General features: G+C 41.4%; 1 protein-coding gene across 1 annotated transcript; it reads right to left on the bottom strand.

Annotated features, from left to right (window-relative positions):
• Positions 1 to 18,154: 18,154 nt before the first annotated feature.
• Positions 18,155 to 19,837, bottom strand: LOC115389770 (early growth response protein 4-like). The gene is given in 6 exon segments (XM_030093348.1): positions 18,155 to 18,210; positions 18,213 to 18,345; positions 18,347 to 18,394; positions 18,396 to 18,551; positions 18,553 to 19,495; positions 19,752 to 19,837. Coding segments are annotated over 6 exon segments (1,422 nt in total).
• Positions 19,838 to 21,404: the final 1,567 nt, after the last annotated feature.

Below are 21,404 nucleotides of genomic sequence, written 5' to 3' on the forward strand. Positions count from 1 at the left end.
ATCTATATCTTTTGGAATTCACGTATATTAGAAAAAAAATAGACTCTGCGGCCTCTTATAGTTGAGAGCAACACAAGGCACATTCAAATAGGCAGGTGTTTAAGACCACAGCATTCTGATAAAGATAATATTTTTGAAGGTTTCACTGACTCACCAATGGCTCCGATGTTAGGTTTCGGGTAGTACCGCTAGCGGCTAGCATAGTGTTTAGCATACTGTTTAACTTCCCTCCAAAGAGTTCAGATCAAGCGCAAAAGAAAAAACTCGTTCATGCCGCACAGCCAATCAGCACTGGCTTCCAGCTCTGATGCATTCATGGACAGTCGTAATGTAAGAATTGGCAAATTGGAGCCCACAATCATATGCGTATACCTTCTGGCGCACACTGCACATTTTATTATAATAATTTATTTACAAGTAAATGTGAACACATCAAATGAAACGGGGCCCTATGACCTTGTGGGCCCTGGGGCGACCGCCCCCTTGCCCCCACTCTGGCTCCACTACAGCTTGCACATTTCCAATAACTTTTAAAGCTCATTCTTGGAATTCTTGGAATTAGTAATTTCTTGACAAGGATGCTAGCAATGCTGGAAAAACAGGGAGGACTGCTTTTACATAGAGTTAACTACTGACAACACTGAGGACAGTGTGGAGAGTGGGCTGTTAGCAAGCTGGACCTGATTCAATCAAGGGTGAAGGAGCAAGGCACGGAGGCAAGGGCGAAGCCAAACCAGCTCCTGAAAGGAGAGAAGATTACTGGGGAGCACAGCAAGCCACAAAAATAAACACAAACAGTGCACAATCAGATTTATTAGACAATACCAGACCGAAAATATGAGCCAAGACAGTAGAGGGACGTTCTCCTCACTCATAACATCTGCTGGGATCATTTTGGAGGAATGTGAAGACAAATGGTGGCTCTTCAGCAGAGTGGTTCTCAAGCAGTTCTTCAACAGAGTGATCATTTAATAAGTAAGAAATTACCGCTTCACAGCGAGTGTGTTTGGACACTTGACTGTTGCTATGACAAAAGTGTAATGATACCACAAACACATTGAGTTGCGGCGGACAAACGTCAAAATATTATCCTGTGCAGCATCACATAATTGATTGAAACATGGCCAACCACTCAATGAAAATAATCTCTACTGTTCTCTTTATCTCAACAGTGCTGCACTGAGATCAAGGCTCATGTTTCATGGAACACAGACAAGCCATCGACTTGAATGAGCCTTTTAATTCAGCAATAATGCATATTTCAAACTTAATAGGTTTTACTGAAGGAGTTTGATTAGCTTTGCAGCAAATTTATACATTGAGTTAAAAAATAAATAAATAAAAGGTGAAGTATGAGACATTAGTGCAAGACAGACCTAATGCTGGTTAGATTAAATGACTGATTGACATTAATATGTAGAATGAGAAAACAATGAATTATCAAGAAGGATTTGACCAAATACTTAAGGGGTTTGTTGGATATTTGAATCACAACTGTTCTTTGTTTTAGTCTGGGTCACATGATGATGTGGTGGTTATAGGACTCTCATCCTTTCAGCAATGATGTTGTGGGTTTTAAACCTGGTCAGGTTTTTGCATGTTCTCCCTGTGTATTCTTATGCGAAAGTGAGTGTGTGTTTCTGTGTTTGCCGTACAATGAGCCGATGATCGATCCTGTCTTCATTCTTTATCTGCTGGGACAAAGGATGAAGCTTTAGAGGATATGAATGAGTAGAATTAAAGAAATACACCGTCAAGGGTTTTCCTACGACGACTGGGAACATGGAACCTGCTTTCATTTTTCAGGCTGTGAGGCTTTTCGGGAGTGAATCGCAAAATACTGTAAATAGCAAATATGGTGGTGCAACGTTTATCTGTTTAATAGTAAATAGCTACTAAAATTAGATTTAAGAAAAGTGTGTTATAATGAGGATCATAATTCTGGCTGGTAATCATATGACTGATCACTATAAAGAGAAGAAAACAAAAATGTTTTCCACGAGTAGAAATCAGCTCGGAGCACTTTATTCACCAGCTGATGTTTTGATCCCATGCGTCATGGAACAGGGCTGTTTTCTGTATACCAGCCTCTTAAAAATAGCTGTGTGTTTACAGCAAACACTGTTTGAATCTGTCATCAAACAAAACCTCAAACCAGATATAGTCACTGTGGGTCCTCCACAGACATCAGTACCAATCAGACAATATCCAGCTTGATCCAGTTATGTAGGTTTCTCACCCTACATTACACTGTACAGCAGCTGACTGCGCTAAAACAGTGTTGTACTTGTTTGGCAGCTTACAAGATGATTACATTTTTTTTGAATAGTCTATTCACTGCACTTAAGAGCTCAGTGTTGAAGAAAACAAACTAGTATTGAGCAAAACGGAATATTAATGTGGACATTGGAAAATAAAGAGGGCAGATGTGCTGTCTTTATAAAGAGAAAGAAATAACTTTGGCGACAGGAGCAAGAGGAAGAAATACAAACATTATGAGAGAATCGATATTGTATTCTAATTATTTAAGATAAGCTTCAGATGTAGCCTTCATTTAATCAGTTTGGAATAACACAAAACTATGAGTTAAACTCCTGGTATACCTTCTAACCTGGGCTCATTTATGAAGCCCAAATCACAAGACGGTCTTATTTTTTAATGTCAAAGATTCTATATTTGATTTAAGATGGTGATGCTATTCACATTTTCACAAAATATAACAATGCTTGAAATAATAATAAGAAAAAAACAAGCTCAAAGTGAAAGAGCCTCAAAGCTAAAGTACAGATTAATTATATAGGAATAGATTGTGTGTGTAAATCAGAGAGAGAGAGAGATAGACAGAGAGAGAGAGAGAGAGGGAGGGATGTATGAACTGTCATTTCAGAGCTTAAGCACCACTTCCTGGTCAAAGATGAGAAGTACACCGAGCACAGACTCCATGCTCAAGGTACACACACACACACACACACACACACACACACACACACACACACACACACACACACACACACAGAAATAGAAATGGAAGGGAATCTTATGGAAATATCCATATACAGCAATTTACAATTTCACTGCACTGACAGCGACACTGACATCGTAACGCAGTCTTTAAGATTTTCTATACTGTCAAATATGAGAACTTAAAATCTCTACATCATTATTATGCTTTGAGGTGGATGTGAATTATCTTTTTATTGTGTCTGATCTAAGAATGTAAAATAATCCCAATACATTGAAATAAAAGAAAACGACTGTGTTTTTGGATGTAGTTTGAAGTCTGTTCTCCAAACTGATGTCTGAAATATGAAAAAGCCTGGCTGAATATTGAAAGAGAAACAAAGGCTTCTAACCTTTTTGTGTTCTGGCTTTTTTTTTTTTTTTTATTGAATTCATTTAGTCCACTCAACTTTAGATTATTATGAGCGGGTACACCGAACATTAAGGTGTCAAATGGGCCATAATTCAGCACACTCTTGCAGGACTGTCAAATTATTCATGCCAAATGTTAGCATTTTCCTCACTAATGTTCCTTAGTAACTTTTTTCAGTAAAACTTGCAGGAGACTAAAGTCAGTGGAAGCTTGGAGGCTCACAAGATTGTGTCTTGATACACTGCGGTACAAAGGAATATGGATCACATATGTGCATGGTATTTCAGAGCAGTATTGCCCCAGTTATTCTTTGTAAGTGATGTGCAAAGATGTGCAAAGCATTCACTGGCATACCTGCAAGTGAGATGTGAAACGTTTGTCTCCTGTAGGACGAGGGATGAGTAAACTTGTTCACATTACTGAGAACCTTAAGACATAAGTGTAAATTAATTCAAATATAAATTCAAATGTTGAGTGTTAAAATGACTAATATACTTGGACAGTAACCAAAGGGTCTTCACACTACCTTATCTGAGACAGTAAAGAGAGAAAATGGAAGGAGAGAGGAGAGTTTGCATGTTCTCTCTGTGCATGTTTGGCATTTGTCCAAATTGCTCTACCATGCTTATTCACATTTGGTCATGATGAATCTCAGCTGTGTGATCCTGAAAGACAGCCCTTCATAGATGCTAAGTGAAGAATGTGCAGAGGATTTAAAAGCATTCCGCTGATTATTATGAAATTTACTTTCAAATCCAGTCACATCACAAGTGAGTTTCCATTATACTCGGCGACACTGTCTGCTACATCCTTCCCTGCATTTCACAGTAACAGCTGACACCTTCAGGCTGTTTCTGAAACATATAACCCTTCTATAATTAAAAAAAAAGTAAAAACCCAAACCTGTTACATCAATCTCTACCCCTCTACGCCCTCTACATGCCGCTCTCATCCAGTCATGACAGGGAAAGACTGACACACAAAAGCTTAAAAACTCTCTCCCTCAGGAGATTTTGATAGGATGAATATGATGCTGGGCCGTTTTCTCGTTCTCACGTCAAAAAGCAAGGCAAATTTAGACCGAACACCTTTATCCATCCCTCCTTATTCATATTTATGAGAAGTGACTGACAAACTCATTGTTGGGTAATTACAGTGTGGTGAACCTTCATTGTCTTTAGATTGGTAGAGACTGAGACATGCTGTGCTTTGGCTTGCTGCACTAATGCAAACCTCTTCCATGTAGATATTATTAGTCACTGTTTGCTTAGCAACCACAACACATGTCTGACATTTTTGTACAATGAAAACGTTTCGCCTGGAGTTTATTTTATTTTGGCTGTGAGAATGTAAAAAAAAAGAAAGAAAAAGAAAAAAAAGGTGACAAAGGAGAAGAGGCCTGAGAGAACAGTGGAAATGTCTCATTATTGTCATTATCCTTAATAATATGCACAAAGCTCAGGGTTGACTATGTTGCAGTTATTAACACTAATGTGACTGATTAATTCTGAAATCATATGTGAAGTGGGCTGAGGAGAAAACATCTGCAGCACCAGGAGGGATTAAATCCTCTTTTTATGAGGAACTTCTATTTTATTTGAGGATATTATCCTGTTCGCCTATTTCCTACTGGTATGTTCTCCAAATTACTGACACTCTCTATCTCACCTTGAGATTCACTACATTCTGAAAGGTAAATGTTTGTGGCTTACATACCTGACAGTAAATGAATAAATGCATCATTAAAGCTCAACTGTCCCCACACAATAACAAATATTGCAGTTTGCTCTGTGGGCAGTAGGGGGCACCAGTAATATACAAGGACAAACTTACCAGGAACAGGGATTTGGAGAAATATTATTTTTAAGTCACCAGAATTATATAAAATTAAATATTATAACGTGACTGCAACAATTAAGGCACATATTATGTGTTGATGATGTTCCTGTCAATGATTTCAGCCTGTTATACCTCAGAATCGAAGACAGCAAAAAGGAAATGCATTCTAATAATTAATGAAATACTGAAAATATAAATAAATAAACGTTTCAGTCAGTATAAATGACTTAAGAGCCATATCAGTTTTCAGCAAATGCTGAAGAGATATTTTTACAAATCACAGTACTTGCTGATCGGAGACCACACATTGTGCAAAAATGACAGCTAGTCTGGCTTCCTCAAAGGCTGAGAAATTCTTGCTACATCAGGAAGTCAAATGGGCTTTTGCTGTCTATTCACACTCAGGGTAACACAATGAAACAACATAGAAGCCTGCGGGAGCTCGGCCAATATCAATATATCACCTCAAGTGCCAATTATACTCATTACAGGGATAAAATGTGATGAAATTGCAGGCCAACAGCTTGAAATTCATTATCATTTTTCGCACACAAGAATTGCAACTTCACTCTTAGTGTATGCTTTAAGCCATCCAGCTGGGAAAAAGAAAAAAGAGGGGAAAAAATGGAGCAAGAGGCCAAATAAAAGGTTAATTTCTAAAAACCTTCAGAAATCTGATAATATTTAGTCACTGTGGCAAGCATCACTGCTATTACTTCCACTGGATGTTAACAATTTTATCAGCTTTGAGAGATGTTAATGGGTCACTTATTGAGGATAAACACATTACTCAACAGGCACAAGTGTATGTTTAAATTGTCTCAGTGTCTGAAATTGTAATATATCTGGATTTCAGAATGATACTAGAGACACTATTAGTATTTAATCATCCATAAACCATTGCATTAATAATGACAGAAAAATGGCTGAATTGAATTAAATCATTATCATAATCTATGTTTACCAGAATAGAAGTGCAAAGAAATTAAGCAATTGTGAAATGTAGTTTTGCATTGCAGAGCTCTACGGCTTGTACTGACCGCGATCCTTACAATTCAAACCTTACATCATTAAAATTTATATTTCAATAATTAAAGAATATCTAGTTTTGTTTCTGCATTATATTCAAGAAAGTGTTTCAGCTCTTTTATTAAAAAACAACTGAGTAATTCATTTCAACTGCCATAATGTTATCATTTTAAAACAGTAATATATAGCTCATAAGTGATAAAAAAAAAAAAAGAAAAAAAAAGAAAGAGCATGCATACATTGCAGTAATGCATTAATGTGGTGAGTGGAGGCATGGTGATGGACAGGGGCTTTTGTGCTCCCTGCAGCTCCGTACATGCCTGTAAAGGCATTATTGAAACGATTCCTGAATGAAAACCAGTCTTAAGGGCTGCAAACACATTAATGTCTCGGTGTAGTAATACACGGGTCGTATAGCAGAAGGAAACATGTATCACAATGACAACGATTATCCAGATCTCTGCATTCTTAGCTTGAGCCATGGATGTTGCCATAGTAACACGAGTATGTCTTATCAAGTACAGCCCTTGTGATTTTTCACTGCAACTTATTTAGGCTGTTCACTGTAGGTATGACAACAGGCTATTGAGTTGTTGCATTCATTTCCATGTTAATAGAGTTAACAGCCATTGTGTGTTAGCCTAACCTTTGATCCTGCCTTGTCAAATTGTTGTCAGCTAATATTAAATTAGGTCCGTGATGGAGGCTTTTTATGTAGATGATGTAAAATGCTTTAAAACTATAAATAGTCACAATTCAGCTGAGCGCTAATGTGATGGTCTCTGTGACATCAAAACATTTTTTTTGCTGCATCTCCATGATCCGAATGTGAATAGCCATTCATGACAGGATATTCAGAGGTGCTGATTGTGAATATTCATCTTTTTCAACATGATCACGCCGTAATTTGAATGCAATGCGTCGATGAGTCAGTGTGTATGCAGGCAGATTTCAGCGGTTTGTTCCTCAAGATATGAAAACTGTTGTGCTAAACCATTAAAAGGTTATGATTTCACCAAACTATTATCCAATCCCAAGTAAAAACAACACAGACCGGTGACTTAAAGTTCCATCACCGCCGGCCTGGAGACACGCGGCACTTTTATCTCGGCGGCATTCTGCTTGCATAGTATAACCGCAAAGAGCCGATTTCATTTGAACTTGGGAGTCACTTTGTAGCTCCCAACTTGTCACACACTTTTGCTTCCTCCTTCATTGGAAATAATGAGGCTGTTTGATGTGAGGTCACCATGTGCCGTAATGAGAGGAGTACACTGTTCAGGACACATGAAAGCTCTTCAGTCCATTTGGACCGTGAGCGGCCATTATGGCGAGGGACCGAGGCACCATGGAGGTCTGCTGACTTTATGGAGGGGTACAGGATTTAATGATCGAGGCAACAGCTAAATCTGTCGCCCTTTTAACATCTCGTGGAAGGAGGGAGAAAATATTTCGGAGGTGTCGAACACAGAGACACCCGCTGCATTCGAGGGGCATTATGAAAGGGCCATAGGAGCAGAAGCACGGTCGCATTAAAAAAAAAGAAAAAACAGAGAGACAGAGAGAAATATGTGCAGTACAGCTACAGTAGGAGATCACAAATGAAGAGAATCTGCTCCATAAATTAAAGTCCTTGATTGTACCAGCTCTGCAACTGTTTAAGTGATTGTTCAACTTCAATCACACTTCTGTGTTCGTCCGTCATGATAATTTCTTTGAGGGTTATTCTTTGTTTAAAAAGAGTGCTGTTTTCACGACCTGCAAAGTGATGAGTCCATAAATTATCTTTTCTCTCGTCCTCAGGCAGGAAGGACCACGTCCACCTCTCATCATATCAATCTCTTCCTCCTTTACAAGTCGCCACTGTCTGTCGTGCCAGAAGAGACACAAACACAGTGAGTGGATGAGTAGGAGGAAGGAGAGGCTGATGGTGATGGAAGGATTAGCATCTCTTCATTTATCGGCAGGACGGTGGAGGAAGAGCCCCAGCTGGGATCGGGTTAATATTTCTCCAGGTTGAGTTTCTGGGGCTACATTGTGATTTGTTGCCTCGGTGGTAAGGCCGAGCGCCAAGAGACCGGTTAATGGTTAGACGAGCCGTCCTGCCTCCCCCCTAAACAAAGGAAGGGCCTGCCTCAGCCGCAGAGCTCCTCGGAGGACCGGGGACCCCGTCGCTGCCTCCGTCACCCCAAAGATGGCAGCTTCTGATCGGTTAATGGTTAACCGGCTTGTTGGTGCATCAATCTTGAGGAGTGACAAGGAGTATAAATGCACAAATACACAGACGGTGGGAGCCCAATGCTGATGCTGTAAACATATCTTGTTAACAGGAAGCAGACCCTATGCCGCAACAGCATTGAGTGACAGGATCACAGATGACTAACAACAACAGCACTCACTCCTTTTTTTTTTTTTTTTCCTCTTCTGTTTCCGAACTGGGCATTTGTGCTGCTAATTCTTCAGGGCATAAATTAGCATTATTCTCCTTATTAATGCTTTGCAAGGAACCTGGGAAGCATGTCGGAAACATACCAATAAATATACGTAACTCACGAAAATTTGCCCTGAGAATGCATACATTTTTATTTTCTAAAAAGAAGATACCCTCACAACTGTTTCGTTTTGTGCCTCATATTGTGAACTACTAAGTCACATTGTTAAATTACATGCTGGTTACTTGCAGCACAAGACGGGGGAATTTGGGAACCTGTGGAGAGAGAGAGGGAGAGGGAGAGAGAAAAAGACAGAGACAGAGGGGTTTGATTTTTAAATGTGTACCACTGATCTGACTCATACATATGAAAGCCTCCATTTAAAGCACCAAGAATCACAGGGAAGGGACTCAACCTGTCTCTCGGGTTTCCAGCACTCAGAGATCAGAGGCAGCTCCCAGTCTGATATACGGCCGGCTCTTTAAGGCTTCAGAAACATACCGCATTGTATATATCGCCCCTGTGTGACCCCAGCATGGCTCCTATACACTCAGACGGGGAGAGACGTCACTCTGTGTGCGCGGCCCCCCCGGGTGAAAGTGATAGTCAGTCACCGGCTAAAAGCCGGCGGGGAGCGGGGGAGTGCCGAGGGTGGGAAGGTTTGAGGTGGCCATTATGCTCTGCTGGGGGGGGGGAAAGGAGAGAGGAGTCAAATGGGGAGGGGAGTGAGGGGTGGTACAGTGGGATCATGCTGCTAACCAGAGGGCAGTACAGTAACTTCAGAATCAAGGGCTTCTGCTCGGCATTAAACAGTGTCAAAAGTGCAAGATACCGCTAATAATATTACTAATCCACTTTCCCGCACAAGATACCGACAACACAAATGAGATCAGCTGATTTATGATCATATTTGTTCCTTTAAACATTTCTTTATTAAGTGTTCCATTTGTAGCCGGTTTGAATCTAATTTAGTAGTCAAATGATGCCTTGCTTTATTGGTTAAAACCGCAGATGTCTTTGGAGACAGATAATATATTCCTCTTGCAAACAATGCTGAAACAAAAAAACTGAAAGCTAAAGAGAGCTAAATGATATTCCTGAGACGGGTGAAGCAGCAGCCTCCAAAAAGAAAGGGAATGGAAAAAGAAAATAGAATATAAGGAAAGAATAGGACTGAATCTGGGACGTATACAATAAAATATAAATACACTCACACACAACTGCTTTGCGATTTTGTCTGTATGATTGAATCCACTTCTGAATCTTGAACAAAAAGTAATATGGCTCTCGGTTTTCAGTTATTTTTTTTATTTTTTTTTTTACTAATGGCTCCAATCCACGACTGTCAGAATTCAGAGGGTATTAAAACTGCTATTGAGGCAGAGAAAGCACATAGCTGATGTTGAAGTAGCTACATTTTGCATACATTTCATGGAGCTCCAAAGAGCCGCCCTTGATTTTGCCGGTTAATTTGGATGCAGAATACATACTGCGGCTGGCGTTTGCGGCTGGTGTGCACATGCAAATCGTCGCCCTGCTTGACGCGAGGGTGCACTGTATGAGCGTGTTCAGCCCACTCATTTTTTTTTTTTATACTACTAGTCTTTATGTCCCAGCACAGCCTCCTCTCCCAGTCTCTGATTCCATCTTGGCAATGACAGACACACACACACACACACACACACATACACGCACACACACACCAATGCACTCAGTAGGCCTCACTCCTTCCTCTCACTGAAACACACATGCGCACAGTCTTTCTGTGACTTCGACACGTTCTCTCTGCCTCTCTATGGGTGAGCCATCATTATCTAGAAAGAGTGCCAGTGTTTGGCCACAGTATGCCTTTTTCCCAGCGTTGAACTGAACAGCTGAGACATAGGCTGCTGGTAGTGACACGGCTGTCACAGACATGCCTCATTACTGCTGTTGCAAATGTCAAAGCACTAAAGTAATCACTCACAGCCCGACTGGACACTTGTTCATATAGTAATTTATTTTATGGCGAGAGGGGTTAACGCCTGCGTGTGTATATGATGATGTTATGAGATGAGTGGATTTTACACTGTTTTTCTTTGTTATTTTTTGTTTGAGATAGTTTGCCAGGCGGCAGCATGCTAATGTGACAGCAGATTGCTGGATATTTGCAACAAGTAATAGCAAGGTAGACATTTTTTTTAAAGGCAAGCACAAACTTCCTTCAGAGTTATTACTGTCAATCCAGGAGGCTTTCAGCGCTTTCAGCTATGCTATATATGCACCTTAAGTTGATTTCTTCCATATGTGTCTCAGAATTTGTGCTGGGCAGCACACATTCTCCGCCTGGTTAGGATTTTTGCAAAAGGAAAAAAAAAAAATTGTATTTATATACAGGCAGGCACTCTTCACCTCTGCCATATTGTATACCATGACTGATATATGAGATCATAGTTGGAGGAAGCTGTCGGTGCCACCAGCTGATTGGGTTAATGGTTAACTTTTCATCCTGTTGTCATTGCAACCCGCTGTCACAGCCGTCTTCAGCAGGCGGGACCACAGTCGGTGTGGCATTGTTATAGATGAAGGGGAGAAAAGCTGATCAGTGTTGTGGGGAGAACACACGGGGAAATCTGCCATGCTACTTCCTTTTCATCCCTTTCAAAAACACAAATTATTTTACTTCAGGTTGCGCCCTCTCTTTGGAAAGGTGTTGCGGTGGCCTCTGTCCAAAAAATCCAGCTTTGAATGACTTGAGGCCGGTGGCCCTCATTTCAGTTGCGATGAAAATCGAAATAGATTTCCAAACTGACCGAACAACCCTGACTTTGTATAATTTTTTTTTTAAAATTGAGTTTGTTTGATTGTTTTGCTTGACGACATGATTCAGTAAGACTTCAGAAAAACTCAATGAACCAAGTCGAGAGAAGGTCCAGTCATCTGGTGAGTGACTCACAGTCTTGTCCAGCCTCACTGAGCACTAAACAGGTACAGACAACGGAATTATTAGTTCTTAATAACGACTCCCGTCCTCTGTGACGCGGATTTCGCCTTCTTCCCTCTGAATGGAGGTTTTCAGTCTCAAGGTGCAGGACAAAGCGCCTTAAAACAGCTTTGTTCCTGTTGCTGTCACAGAGCTCAGTCAGAGGCAGTGACTTTCCACTGTATTCTATTCCTTAGCTCTATTTAATGTTCAGAATTGAAAAAAAAAGTTGTTTTTTTCCCCAAAGATTGCTCTTATTTATTTAATTTTTTTGTATTCTTTTTTTTTTTTTGTTTTGTTTTAGCAAAACAAATCTACCCGTGAGCATTAATATAGTAACCCTGAACCTTGAAATGTATCTTTGAGGAATCAATCAAGGAACACCGTATACAGCTGCACTCAAAGAAAACCAAAGACCCTCAAACGACACAAACACACTGATGTGGATAAAATTCATCTAGCATCTGGCTCTCTCTCTCTCTGTCTCACACACACACACCACACACACACACACACACACACACACCACACACACACACACACACACACACACACACACATCAGTGTTGATGATTGGCATGTAAGACACTAAACCATATCCATTTGCTCAAGGACACTTAGACATATGGACAGATCTCTATATTTAAGATTTCAGCCAGTTTGTGGAAAAGCCTTTGAGTTAAAAAGTATCCTTAATTCATTGTTGTTACTTTTTTCAACCCTACAGACTGAGAGCCAGAGATCGAGGTAGCCACTGAACCCAATACATAAAAAATAAAATAAAAAGAAACTCATGAAAAGCTTTAGTTGATTTTGATTTCTCTCTTGCCGATGATGTTCCTTCCAGTATATTTTATTTCATTTATACAGTGAGAGTCTTCATTATAGGACACAGATATTTAAAGTCCAAAACAGAAGGTGCACTATCAAGTTTAATGTTCTCTGCAGCACAGGGCGCTGGTCCTCGTATTACATACAGTTGATTATTTTTCACACCAGATATTTTGTTTGCTGAGGCTGTTTATCTCAATATAATTCAGGATGATTCTGTATTTGTTGAATGTAATGGACGGGAATGGGGTGCTGCACTAAGTGCCTTGATTTACTGAGCTGGAAGGAACGGAGTCTTTATTGACCTCACTGTCACTTGTGCTTTTTTCTGTTATGACAAACCAATAATGTGCAGTATTCAGACTCACTAATGAGATTAGTACAAGATGCAAAAATGTCAAGGAAGACAGTCATAGAAAGATGTTCCGCCTCATCTGTTTCCTTTTGTTTCGTTACTGGTTTATGCATGCTCCTACTTTCTAGGCAACAAAAGAATCTCCAGATGATACTATGAAATAGACTCAACAGGTGAACTTTTATGTTCTTTTTCGGTCAAGAATAGAGTGTTGGTTTGTGGGCATGGAATTCATGCTTGAGTGGTGTTACTTCTTTTCTCGGCACGGTTGCTTTTGTTCCTGCCTTCATCAGGTCCTCCTGCAGGTCTTTGGCACAAGTACTGAGTTTTTCTCAGCTGTTGTTTACAAATGTCTGATTCTCCTTGAAGAAATTTGGCTTTTTCTTCCACACTGTAAAGGTTTTTCTGCACTATTAGAAATTCTAAATTACATATATTGATGCCCGCCGTTTCTCTTAGATGAATTCATGTTTCTGATCGTGGTAAAATCTACAAAGCTCCTCTCTTTACTTCGGATTTGGTCTCCACCAACTCTTCTATTGTTCTGTTAGACACAAAGGATTGTGTGTGATTGTGTGCTGGTTGATGTGATACTGGTTGAGCACAATGACTTTGTTGAGATTCATCACATAACGGACCTGTGTGTTGTAATAAGCTTTTATTTTTTCCTTCGAGAAGTTAAAGCGAAGCAAAAAAATATAAAAACATTTTACATAACCATTGAGAGAATATATCGCTCTGTTCGTTCATCACTATAGACAACTGCTCTTTTTTTACCTTTTATAAAGAGTCACACGTCTTGTTACCGTCACACAAAACCAACATTTGTTTAGCAGAAGTTAATGTGCTGTTTACATGCAGTGGAACGATTATTTCCATTGACGGTTCAGATCCTGGAGGAGGCCACGGGAGATACACAGCTGCGCTATTGTGCTGTGGTTGTATTATAGCTGTATTAAGGTCTCAAACCTGTAATGTTCCAAGGGCAGCTGTAAATTTCCCAGAGTAATTGAATTGCTATGAAGTCATTCATCTAGGGTATGTCTCACTGCTTTCCATTCACTTCAGGTGCAGCATATACTTTACCTTTGACAGAAATATGTTGTGCACAGGATAAATGTGGCACTCTGGACTCCTTGACCCCCTGAGTTGACTAGTAATTTATAAAGTAGCAAACAAAAAGTTATTATTTTCTTTTTCTAAATCTCGTGCTTTGCCTGATCGGTAACGCAATTGGAGAATTTGGGAGCCGAAGAAAAGGAAAGAATTAGGCACTTTAAAATGTTTGCATAACGAGCGCCTTCTCGCTGCAATGGTTCTCTTCTTTTTAATCACCTGCACTCTCCAGACCACCTACACCCTTCTTCATGATCAGATACAGGACCGACGGGCTGATGTATGATCCGAGGAATTAATCTGCTAAGCCTGATTGCCATTACCGCCATGCGATTATGCACCTTGATTACCGAGCCCACCCCAAGGACCATGACGTGCCCTGTTGCACATTTTAAAGGTGCGCATAAAATTATGTGGTGATTACCCCACAATGGATCAATCCACCAGCGAATGAGACTGTGTGGCCATATAGACCGTCTCAAGTAGGACTGTGATTATTAATAGGCACTTCAGGTGACCTGATACCCGAAGCTTGAACCACTAAAACTGCCTCCGATCCTTCGTATACACAAATAAATTCATTTTCATACATTCTGAAAGTCATTATTGGATTATTGTTATCGAGGTAGAATTGTTTGGAGTTCAAGCATGGATAAAAGGGACGCTGGGCCCTTCAGGGACATCTAGAGCCGCTCTTGTTCCCCTCTTACGCCAGACTTCAGACATTTAATGGCGGCATAATTGTGGATGGGCATCACACTTGGGATAACAGTATACTTTAGTCATTAGCTTATATCATATAGAGGCATTTGAGATTAGTATTTGAACTGTCTATGATGCAAAACAGAATATAAAATGAACAATATTTGAAGTTTTGTCTGCCAATCAGAAGAAAGAGTGCACTCGAGTGTACAACTAATGAAAATGTAAGTACACATCATTCTGAAGTGACACTTATCCTCAGAATTTGGACCTTACTAATCCCTCGCTGTCATTTTAAAGACTTTTTATTTAATCCTGAGCCAAAGTGCTCATTTGGTACAGCAGATAAATAGTCCCATTGACTTATCCAGAAGCAATCCAACATCAAGCGGTTAATTGGATGAGACAATAAAAGAGTGAAATCACATCTGTTTGAGGTTTTTTTATCTGGTTACATGTGAAATAAATTAGTCACTCAGACTTCAATGCCCCCGTCGTTTTCCGCCCATATCCAGTGCAACAGTTCTAATGTTAACATGTTTGCATTAGCAATGCACGGACAAGGATTTAATGGGATTGATGTGCTACCTTTCACAGTGGTTCACCTTCTTAGAAAGCATGGTTCTCAGTGGTGGTCGTGTGCCCTCACTGCACAATTACTTAATGGCTCCAGCAATTATGCATGTCTGCTAGAGTAAAAAAAAAAAAAAAAAAAACATAAATGTCAGTGAGTGGAAAAGAACGGATGTCTTTTGTCTGTATTACAGCAATAGTTAAGAAGATTTAGGACATGGTGAACACATTCAATAAAGACAACACTGCTAAAGCTGTACTCACATGCTGCAGATATATCAAGGGCCATTTACAGTATGCAAATGTGAATTTGAGCTTACAAATGCACAATTGCAAAAATTCTATCACTGGCCAGAGTTCAATAACTCTCGAGTCTTCAAGTGTCTAGATAATGGTCACTGTGACTGCACAGCACAGCAATTCAAAGCCTCGACTATCCATCACTGGACAATGTTTGCCACTAAAACAACACGGATAAGGGAGTGCGTGTTGATGTTGGTTGGGCTCTGTGCTATTGTTAGTGACGATGAGTGATAGACAGGAGAGGATGGGTACATACTATTCACAGTGCTCCATGTGGCAGCTTGCATTTTCACACTGGTACAGTATGTTGTCAGCTACAGACAACGCAGGCACTTACGCACTGCCGTGGGCAAGCAAATAGCGTTCTGCCAGCCGACTGCGTCACGGACACATGCATGTCCTACGTACCACCAAGGAGTCCCTCTTATACATGCCTGCATTGCTTACATTTATGAATTCTGAAATCTTGCATCCTTGAAAGATGCAAAGAGTGCAAGTCATCTCACACAGATCTGGCACATTTACAATTCGCGCTAAATGTATGCATCATATCTGCTTATTGAAGACATCCTCTAAACATTTTTGCAGTTTAAAAAATGTTTGCATGATCATATAAAGGAGAATGGCTTCCACCACTATTTTTTCTTTGTTCTCTCTATTCCCCCCGAGGCACAGAGATCACTAATAACATTTACAAGAGTGAACAGGCAGTTTTGACAACAGAAGATTTCAAGTTGGTCTTTCAGTGAAAAAAAAAAATCTATAATAGACTTTGATCGTGTTCAACAATTAGGTGAAAAAGTGGATGACTAAATGAACAAAGGAATAAATGAACTGATGTTTCAGATTATTACACTAACATGGCAAAGAAATGTTCTGAGTAACAAGATTACAAGACCCTAACAGTGTCTATCCCCACGTTTACAAGGTGAGTTGATTCAAAATACAGTATTTACTTTTTTTTGCCTTGTGAGTCACACAACACACTCATGATGCTTAATGTGTCAACCGGGTTGGAGTCCCACATGTGGTTCATTATTTTTTTTGAAAGAATTATTCCTTTTATTGCAAAAAAAAAAAAAAAAATGTGTTCTGAACTCTGACTCAGGTTGGGCAACGTGAGAAGTGGAAACAGTCATTTTGATCATGGCAAACCACACACAAGAAACCTGCTGCTTTCAGAAAATGTTTATTTTGTTCATAAACTTTTCATAAAAATAACAACATCAATATTAATTTAAAGTATTGTAGAAACTGTGTATATACAAAATCTTTACTTGAACAGTTAATATAACTTAAGGCGAGTTAAAATACTTTTTTGCAGAACCCTGTTGGTGACAGTTTCACCAAACTCTCAACATTTTTTCCTTTTTTTTTTTTTCCTTTTTTTTTTTTTTTTTGCTAAAGTGAAACATTCAGCATAAGGTATCTCCAGCAAAAGACACCAGGAAATAAAGTCCTTTCATCACCAAGGTAAGTCTACAGAAACTCGCAGCAATGTGTGCTACCTGATTACTTAAAAGCAATGTTTCTATGATTTGCTAGTCATTTCTAGCTTGATTAAACATACATCTGTACATACTGAAAAATCCTTTTTGTTGAAAATCCGTACCACAACAAGAGTACATTCCCTTTTGATTGTAGCTCAACAGGTCAATGAAATAACTCTCATCAAACCAATGGTGGGATGAAGTGCCAAAACTGTTTCTGATATCAAACAGTAACATTTAAAATACTGTGTTACTTAAACAATAGCCCTCAAAAACCAAGACATTATTCGTGATTTAGAATACATTTCACCTTAGAAAGGACGCTCAAATATGATAATTGTAAAATATACAGTTGGCTATAAAAATACAAAGAAGTACATAATACAAATATATTTATTTTTCCATTTATGATATATATTTCACAACTGTAATAATCCAAACAATTTTGAACACAACACAGAGACCAATGACAAAAAACACTGACGGCAAAATAAGAAGATAAACAAACACTAAATCTGATAAAAGATGGACAGCTTCATGGTCAAAGCCATAAATATGTTAGCCTACATTCATGTCAATCGCCTTCACAGTGAAGTGAAGGGGAACCTTGACAGTGGTTGATATTCCGTTTAAAGGAAAAAAAAAAAAAAGAAAAAGAAAAAAAACACTGACATAAACCATGCATTTTAAGAAACATAGTCCAAACCATTGCTCTAAGAATGCTAAAAGCAGAAAATAAGATTTTTAAATGGAAATATTAATAATATGTAAGTGCAATCCATCCATTCCCGGAGACGAATGGAGGTCGGAGCTGTCCAGATGGAGAGGTGCTGAACAGCAGTCATGCAATGCCGAGCAGAGAGAGGTCTGGCTCTACGGAGGGGAACAGCAACAAGTCATCGTTGTTCTGTTCACTGACTTTTACAACTTATGCATCTTTGCATAAAGTCAGCAGCATCAGCAGCAGCGGGCAGTAAGGCCGAAGCAGTCCTCCTCTCTCGGCTCTGCGCCTCAAAAGCTCGAATAGTCGCAAAGCCTCTCTTCCTTCAGGCATCGGCTTGCCAGTCTAACCAACTCTGGCGTCAGGTGGCTCATCTTCCAAGACGGAAAGATCCTGCTATTCTAAGTGAGGGGCGCGCGGCCTGGTCTTCAGATCCCCTCGGGAAGAGTGAACGGCCACGCGCCGGTGGTCACCTGTGGCTTATTTCCATTTTCTCCTTCTGTTTCAGATGTACGCGTCCGTGCCGTTTCCGCTCGTCGCTGCGGGCGAACCGCTTGCCGCACACGTCGCACGAGAACGGCTTCTCGCCGGTGTGAGTCCTGGTGTGGGTGGTCAGGTGGTTCGCTACGGCTGAAGCTGCGCAAGCAGATGCGGCACTGGAACGGTTTTGTGGCCCGTGTGGATGCGGATGTGCCGGTTGAGCTCGTCCGAGCGCGAGAAGCGCCGGTCGCAGCTCTCCATGGGGCAGGTGAAGGGCTTCTCCTTGGCCGGGCCGTGGGAAGCCGCGCCGCTCTTCCTCGCCCTCGGGGCCTTCGTCGCACGAGGGAGTGTAACTTTGGGCGAAAGAATCTGGCAGCAGCGAGGAGTAGAGGATGGAGTCTATGGTGCTCGGTAGAGCCGTGGTCGTGTATAGGGAATCCACACTGGTTCGATGGTGGGGGGGCTCCGGGAAGGGCTTCAGGGTGGAGGACAGGCCCATCGGCGGCGGTGGCGGGAGGTAATTATTATAGGACAGCGGACTGGAGTAGCTCTGAGAACAGGTGTCAGAGAAACACGGTTCCTGCTTGATGCCCCCCTCCACCTTAAACTCCATCTCCGGGTTGGGGGGGCAGATCGGGGGGAACGTGTCTAAAAGTTCTTTTACATCCATTTGCTGGTCGGGGGGGAAATCACTGGACATCGGGAAAGTCTCGGTCTGGAAGCTCGTCTCCAAACAGTCAGATTTATTAAATGTTCCCCACTCGTAGCAGCTGCTCTCGAACTCGTTTTTCACCACGACGGGGAAAGAAGCAGCTTCTGACTTTGGTTCGGTTTTCTTCTGGCTGGCCGCGCGGGTCGAGCCGAAGCTGAGCTGGTTGCTGGACGGGTCTGCGGGCTGGCTCCCGGCCTGGTCGTCGGAAAACCTCGGGCAGGTCTGATCCGGGGAGTACACCGGGGGGGTCGGTCCGGAGCAGGTGTAGGACTGCCTCTTGACGCCCGGGTCTCCAAAATTGCCATTGCTGCTGTCCAGGGGCGCGGGCGACGGGTAAGTTCCCCGGCTGTTGCCGCTCTGTTGCACTTCTGAAAGTGGCAGCGTGGATATGCCCACGATCTCGGTGATCATGTTGAGGAGTGTTTCGGTGCTGCACGGCGCTCCCTGAGATGCCTCAACATAGAAACTGCCGGAGTAGGCGAGCGAAGAGGGGGTGTAGGTGTCTTTCGGGCACTCACAGGGGTAAAAGCAAATTCCGAGTTGGAAGCTTCGGTTTTGAGGGTTGCTGGGGTTCCTTCTGTTGGATTAAAACGAGAGAAAACTTTGTAATCGCGGGTGTTTTATATCCGAGAGATAATCAATGATGAAAAGCCTGCGTTACATAAACATTTGCGCGTATTTTGGCACAGGAATGCCTCGGTAGCGACCGCTGATTTTCTTGGCTGTGCTGAAAGTGCTAGATCTTCATGTCATATACTTATTTTCATTTTCTACCCCCTCCCCCGAAAGATCATGCATGCAGATTTACCGACTGTGCAAACATGCGAACTCACCGTGGCCAAACTGGGCAGGTACCCCCCCGCTCTGCATCGACGTACACCTCCTGGTTATCTTTCCGTGCCGTGTTTTCCATCCCCATGGAAGAACTGGTACAATTCTCAAATTGAGGGTAAAAGAATCTTTCGCATTCAAATCCATATTGTTCAACATAATGATGCACTTAGAAGTCCGTCTCTCCCAGGGAAAAAGGTAAAAGGGAAAGTAAATTATGCAAATAACTGTTTACTTTCAGCCCCCCTATGTTGGTTTTCAACAAATGATCCAAAGAGGTCTGTGTCAAAAGGAAGTAAAAAGCAATTAAAGATATTCCTTTTCGTCTCTGCTCCTCGGTAGGTATTTGCTTGCTGTGGATTTCACATCAGCGACTTCCCTTCTCGCTCCTTTTATACACTTTGGCAGCTCCCTCGGCCCTCCTCCCCATTCATCAGCTCCAGTGAGAGGATTCCCCGCTGCGTGTAAACTTCATGCCCATATATGGACAGAGGATGTGACGGAGTCCCCACCCCCTGAAGTCCCCCCTCCCTCCTCCCTCCCTCCGCCGGACTGTGGAGATGGAGTCTGACGTTGCAACAAGTGGCAGGCAGGGCAAGGTGGGAATGGAGAGATTTATTTTGACTATTAACGACCTGTCAGTTTAATTGGGGGGAAAAAAACACACACACACAGGGAAGCGAGCTGAAAGCACGAGGTCGTTACTCTTGACAGCAGAATCATCTCCAGCAGACAAACAGTGTGAATAGGGAAAATTAAACAACTGTTAAGGCAAAGGGAGACATAATACACTAATATGGTACCTGTGGCAGATGTGTCTGATCTGTCCTCAGTTTTAAATCTCTTTTTGCTCTAAAACACTGTTGCATGTGGAGCTCCACATGAACCTCAGTGTTTATATCATGTTTTTTCTTTGGTATGCCAAAGCAGGAAGCGACACATAACAGCACGCTGGGCCTCATGTGTAATCTCACACAACTCAAACATAGTCAATCGAAGACTTTTCGAACCAATTTGGATGTAAGCTTTACAGGAAAAGACTTCGCGGAGGTCGATAGATTTTGCAGAGAACTCAAGGTAAAAGCTTAAATGACTTTCCCTGAAAGAGTTTTGAAGAGAGAGGGAAAATGGCATCAAATATGTGAGCAGAAATGAGGCACAGACTCGGAAATGTCTGATTAAAGTACAAGAACAGTATTGTCTGTGTCCTTTAAGACTCGAGGTCGAGGTCGTGTTTTGGCAGGTATTCGCTGTGATGACCACGCCGCTGACAATGTGACAAAAGTTGTAACGTGGCAATGGGAAATGCACAAAAACAGAAGGCTACACACAAAAGAGTGACTCAGTTCACACGTGTTCATCTCCGGTCCTCGAGGGTTTTTTTTTTTTTTTTTTTTTTAAATAATAGAAGACACCAACATGAAGACACCAGCATTAGATTTAGATGTGCTGGTGGGGGGGGCACACCTAAAACCAGCCAGAAACACACTTGGATCTGTCGAAACATCTTGTAAATACGGACCAGAAAGTATTTTATTCTACAGAGACGCACTGGGCCACAGGTCTGCAGCCCAGTTGAGCTAATTCCTCCCCTGACATTTCCTTTTTCTCTGCGCCGGGGCTGCATGGCCTGGATGTTTTCTAGCCGCACTGAA

The sequence above is a fragment of the Salarias fasciatus genome, chromosome 6 (genome assembly GCF_902148845.1).
Source record: "Salarias fasciatus chromosome 6, fSalaFa1.1, whole genome shotgun sequence".
Classification (NCBI taxonomy): Eukaryota; Metazoa; Chordata; class Actinopteri; order Blenniiformes; family Blenniidae; genus Salarias; species Salarias fasciatus.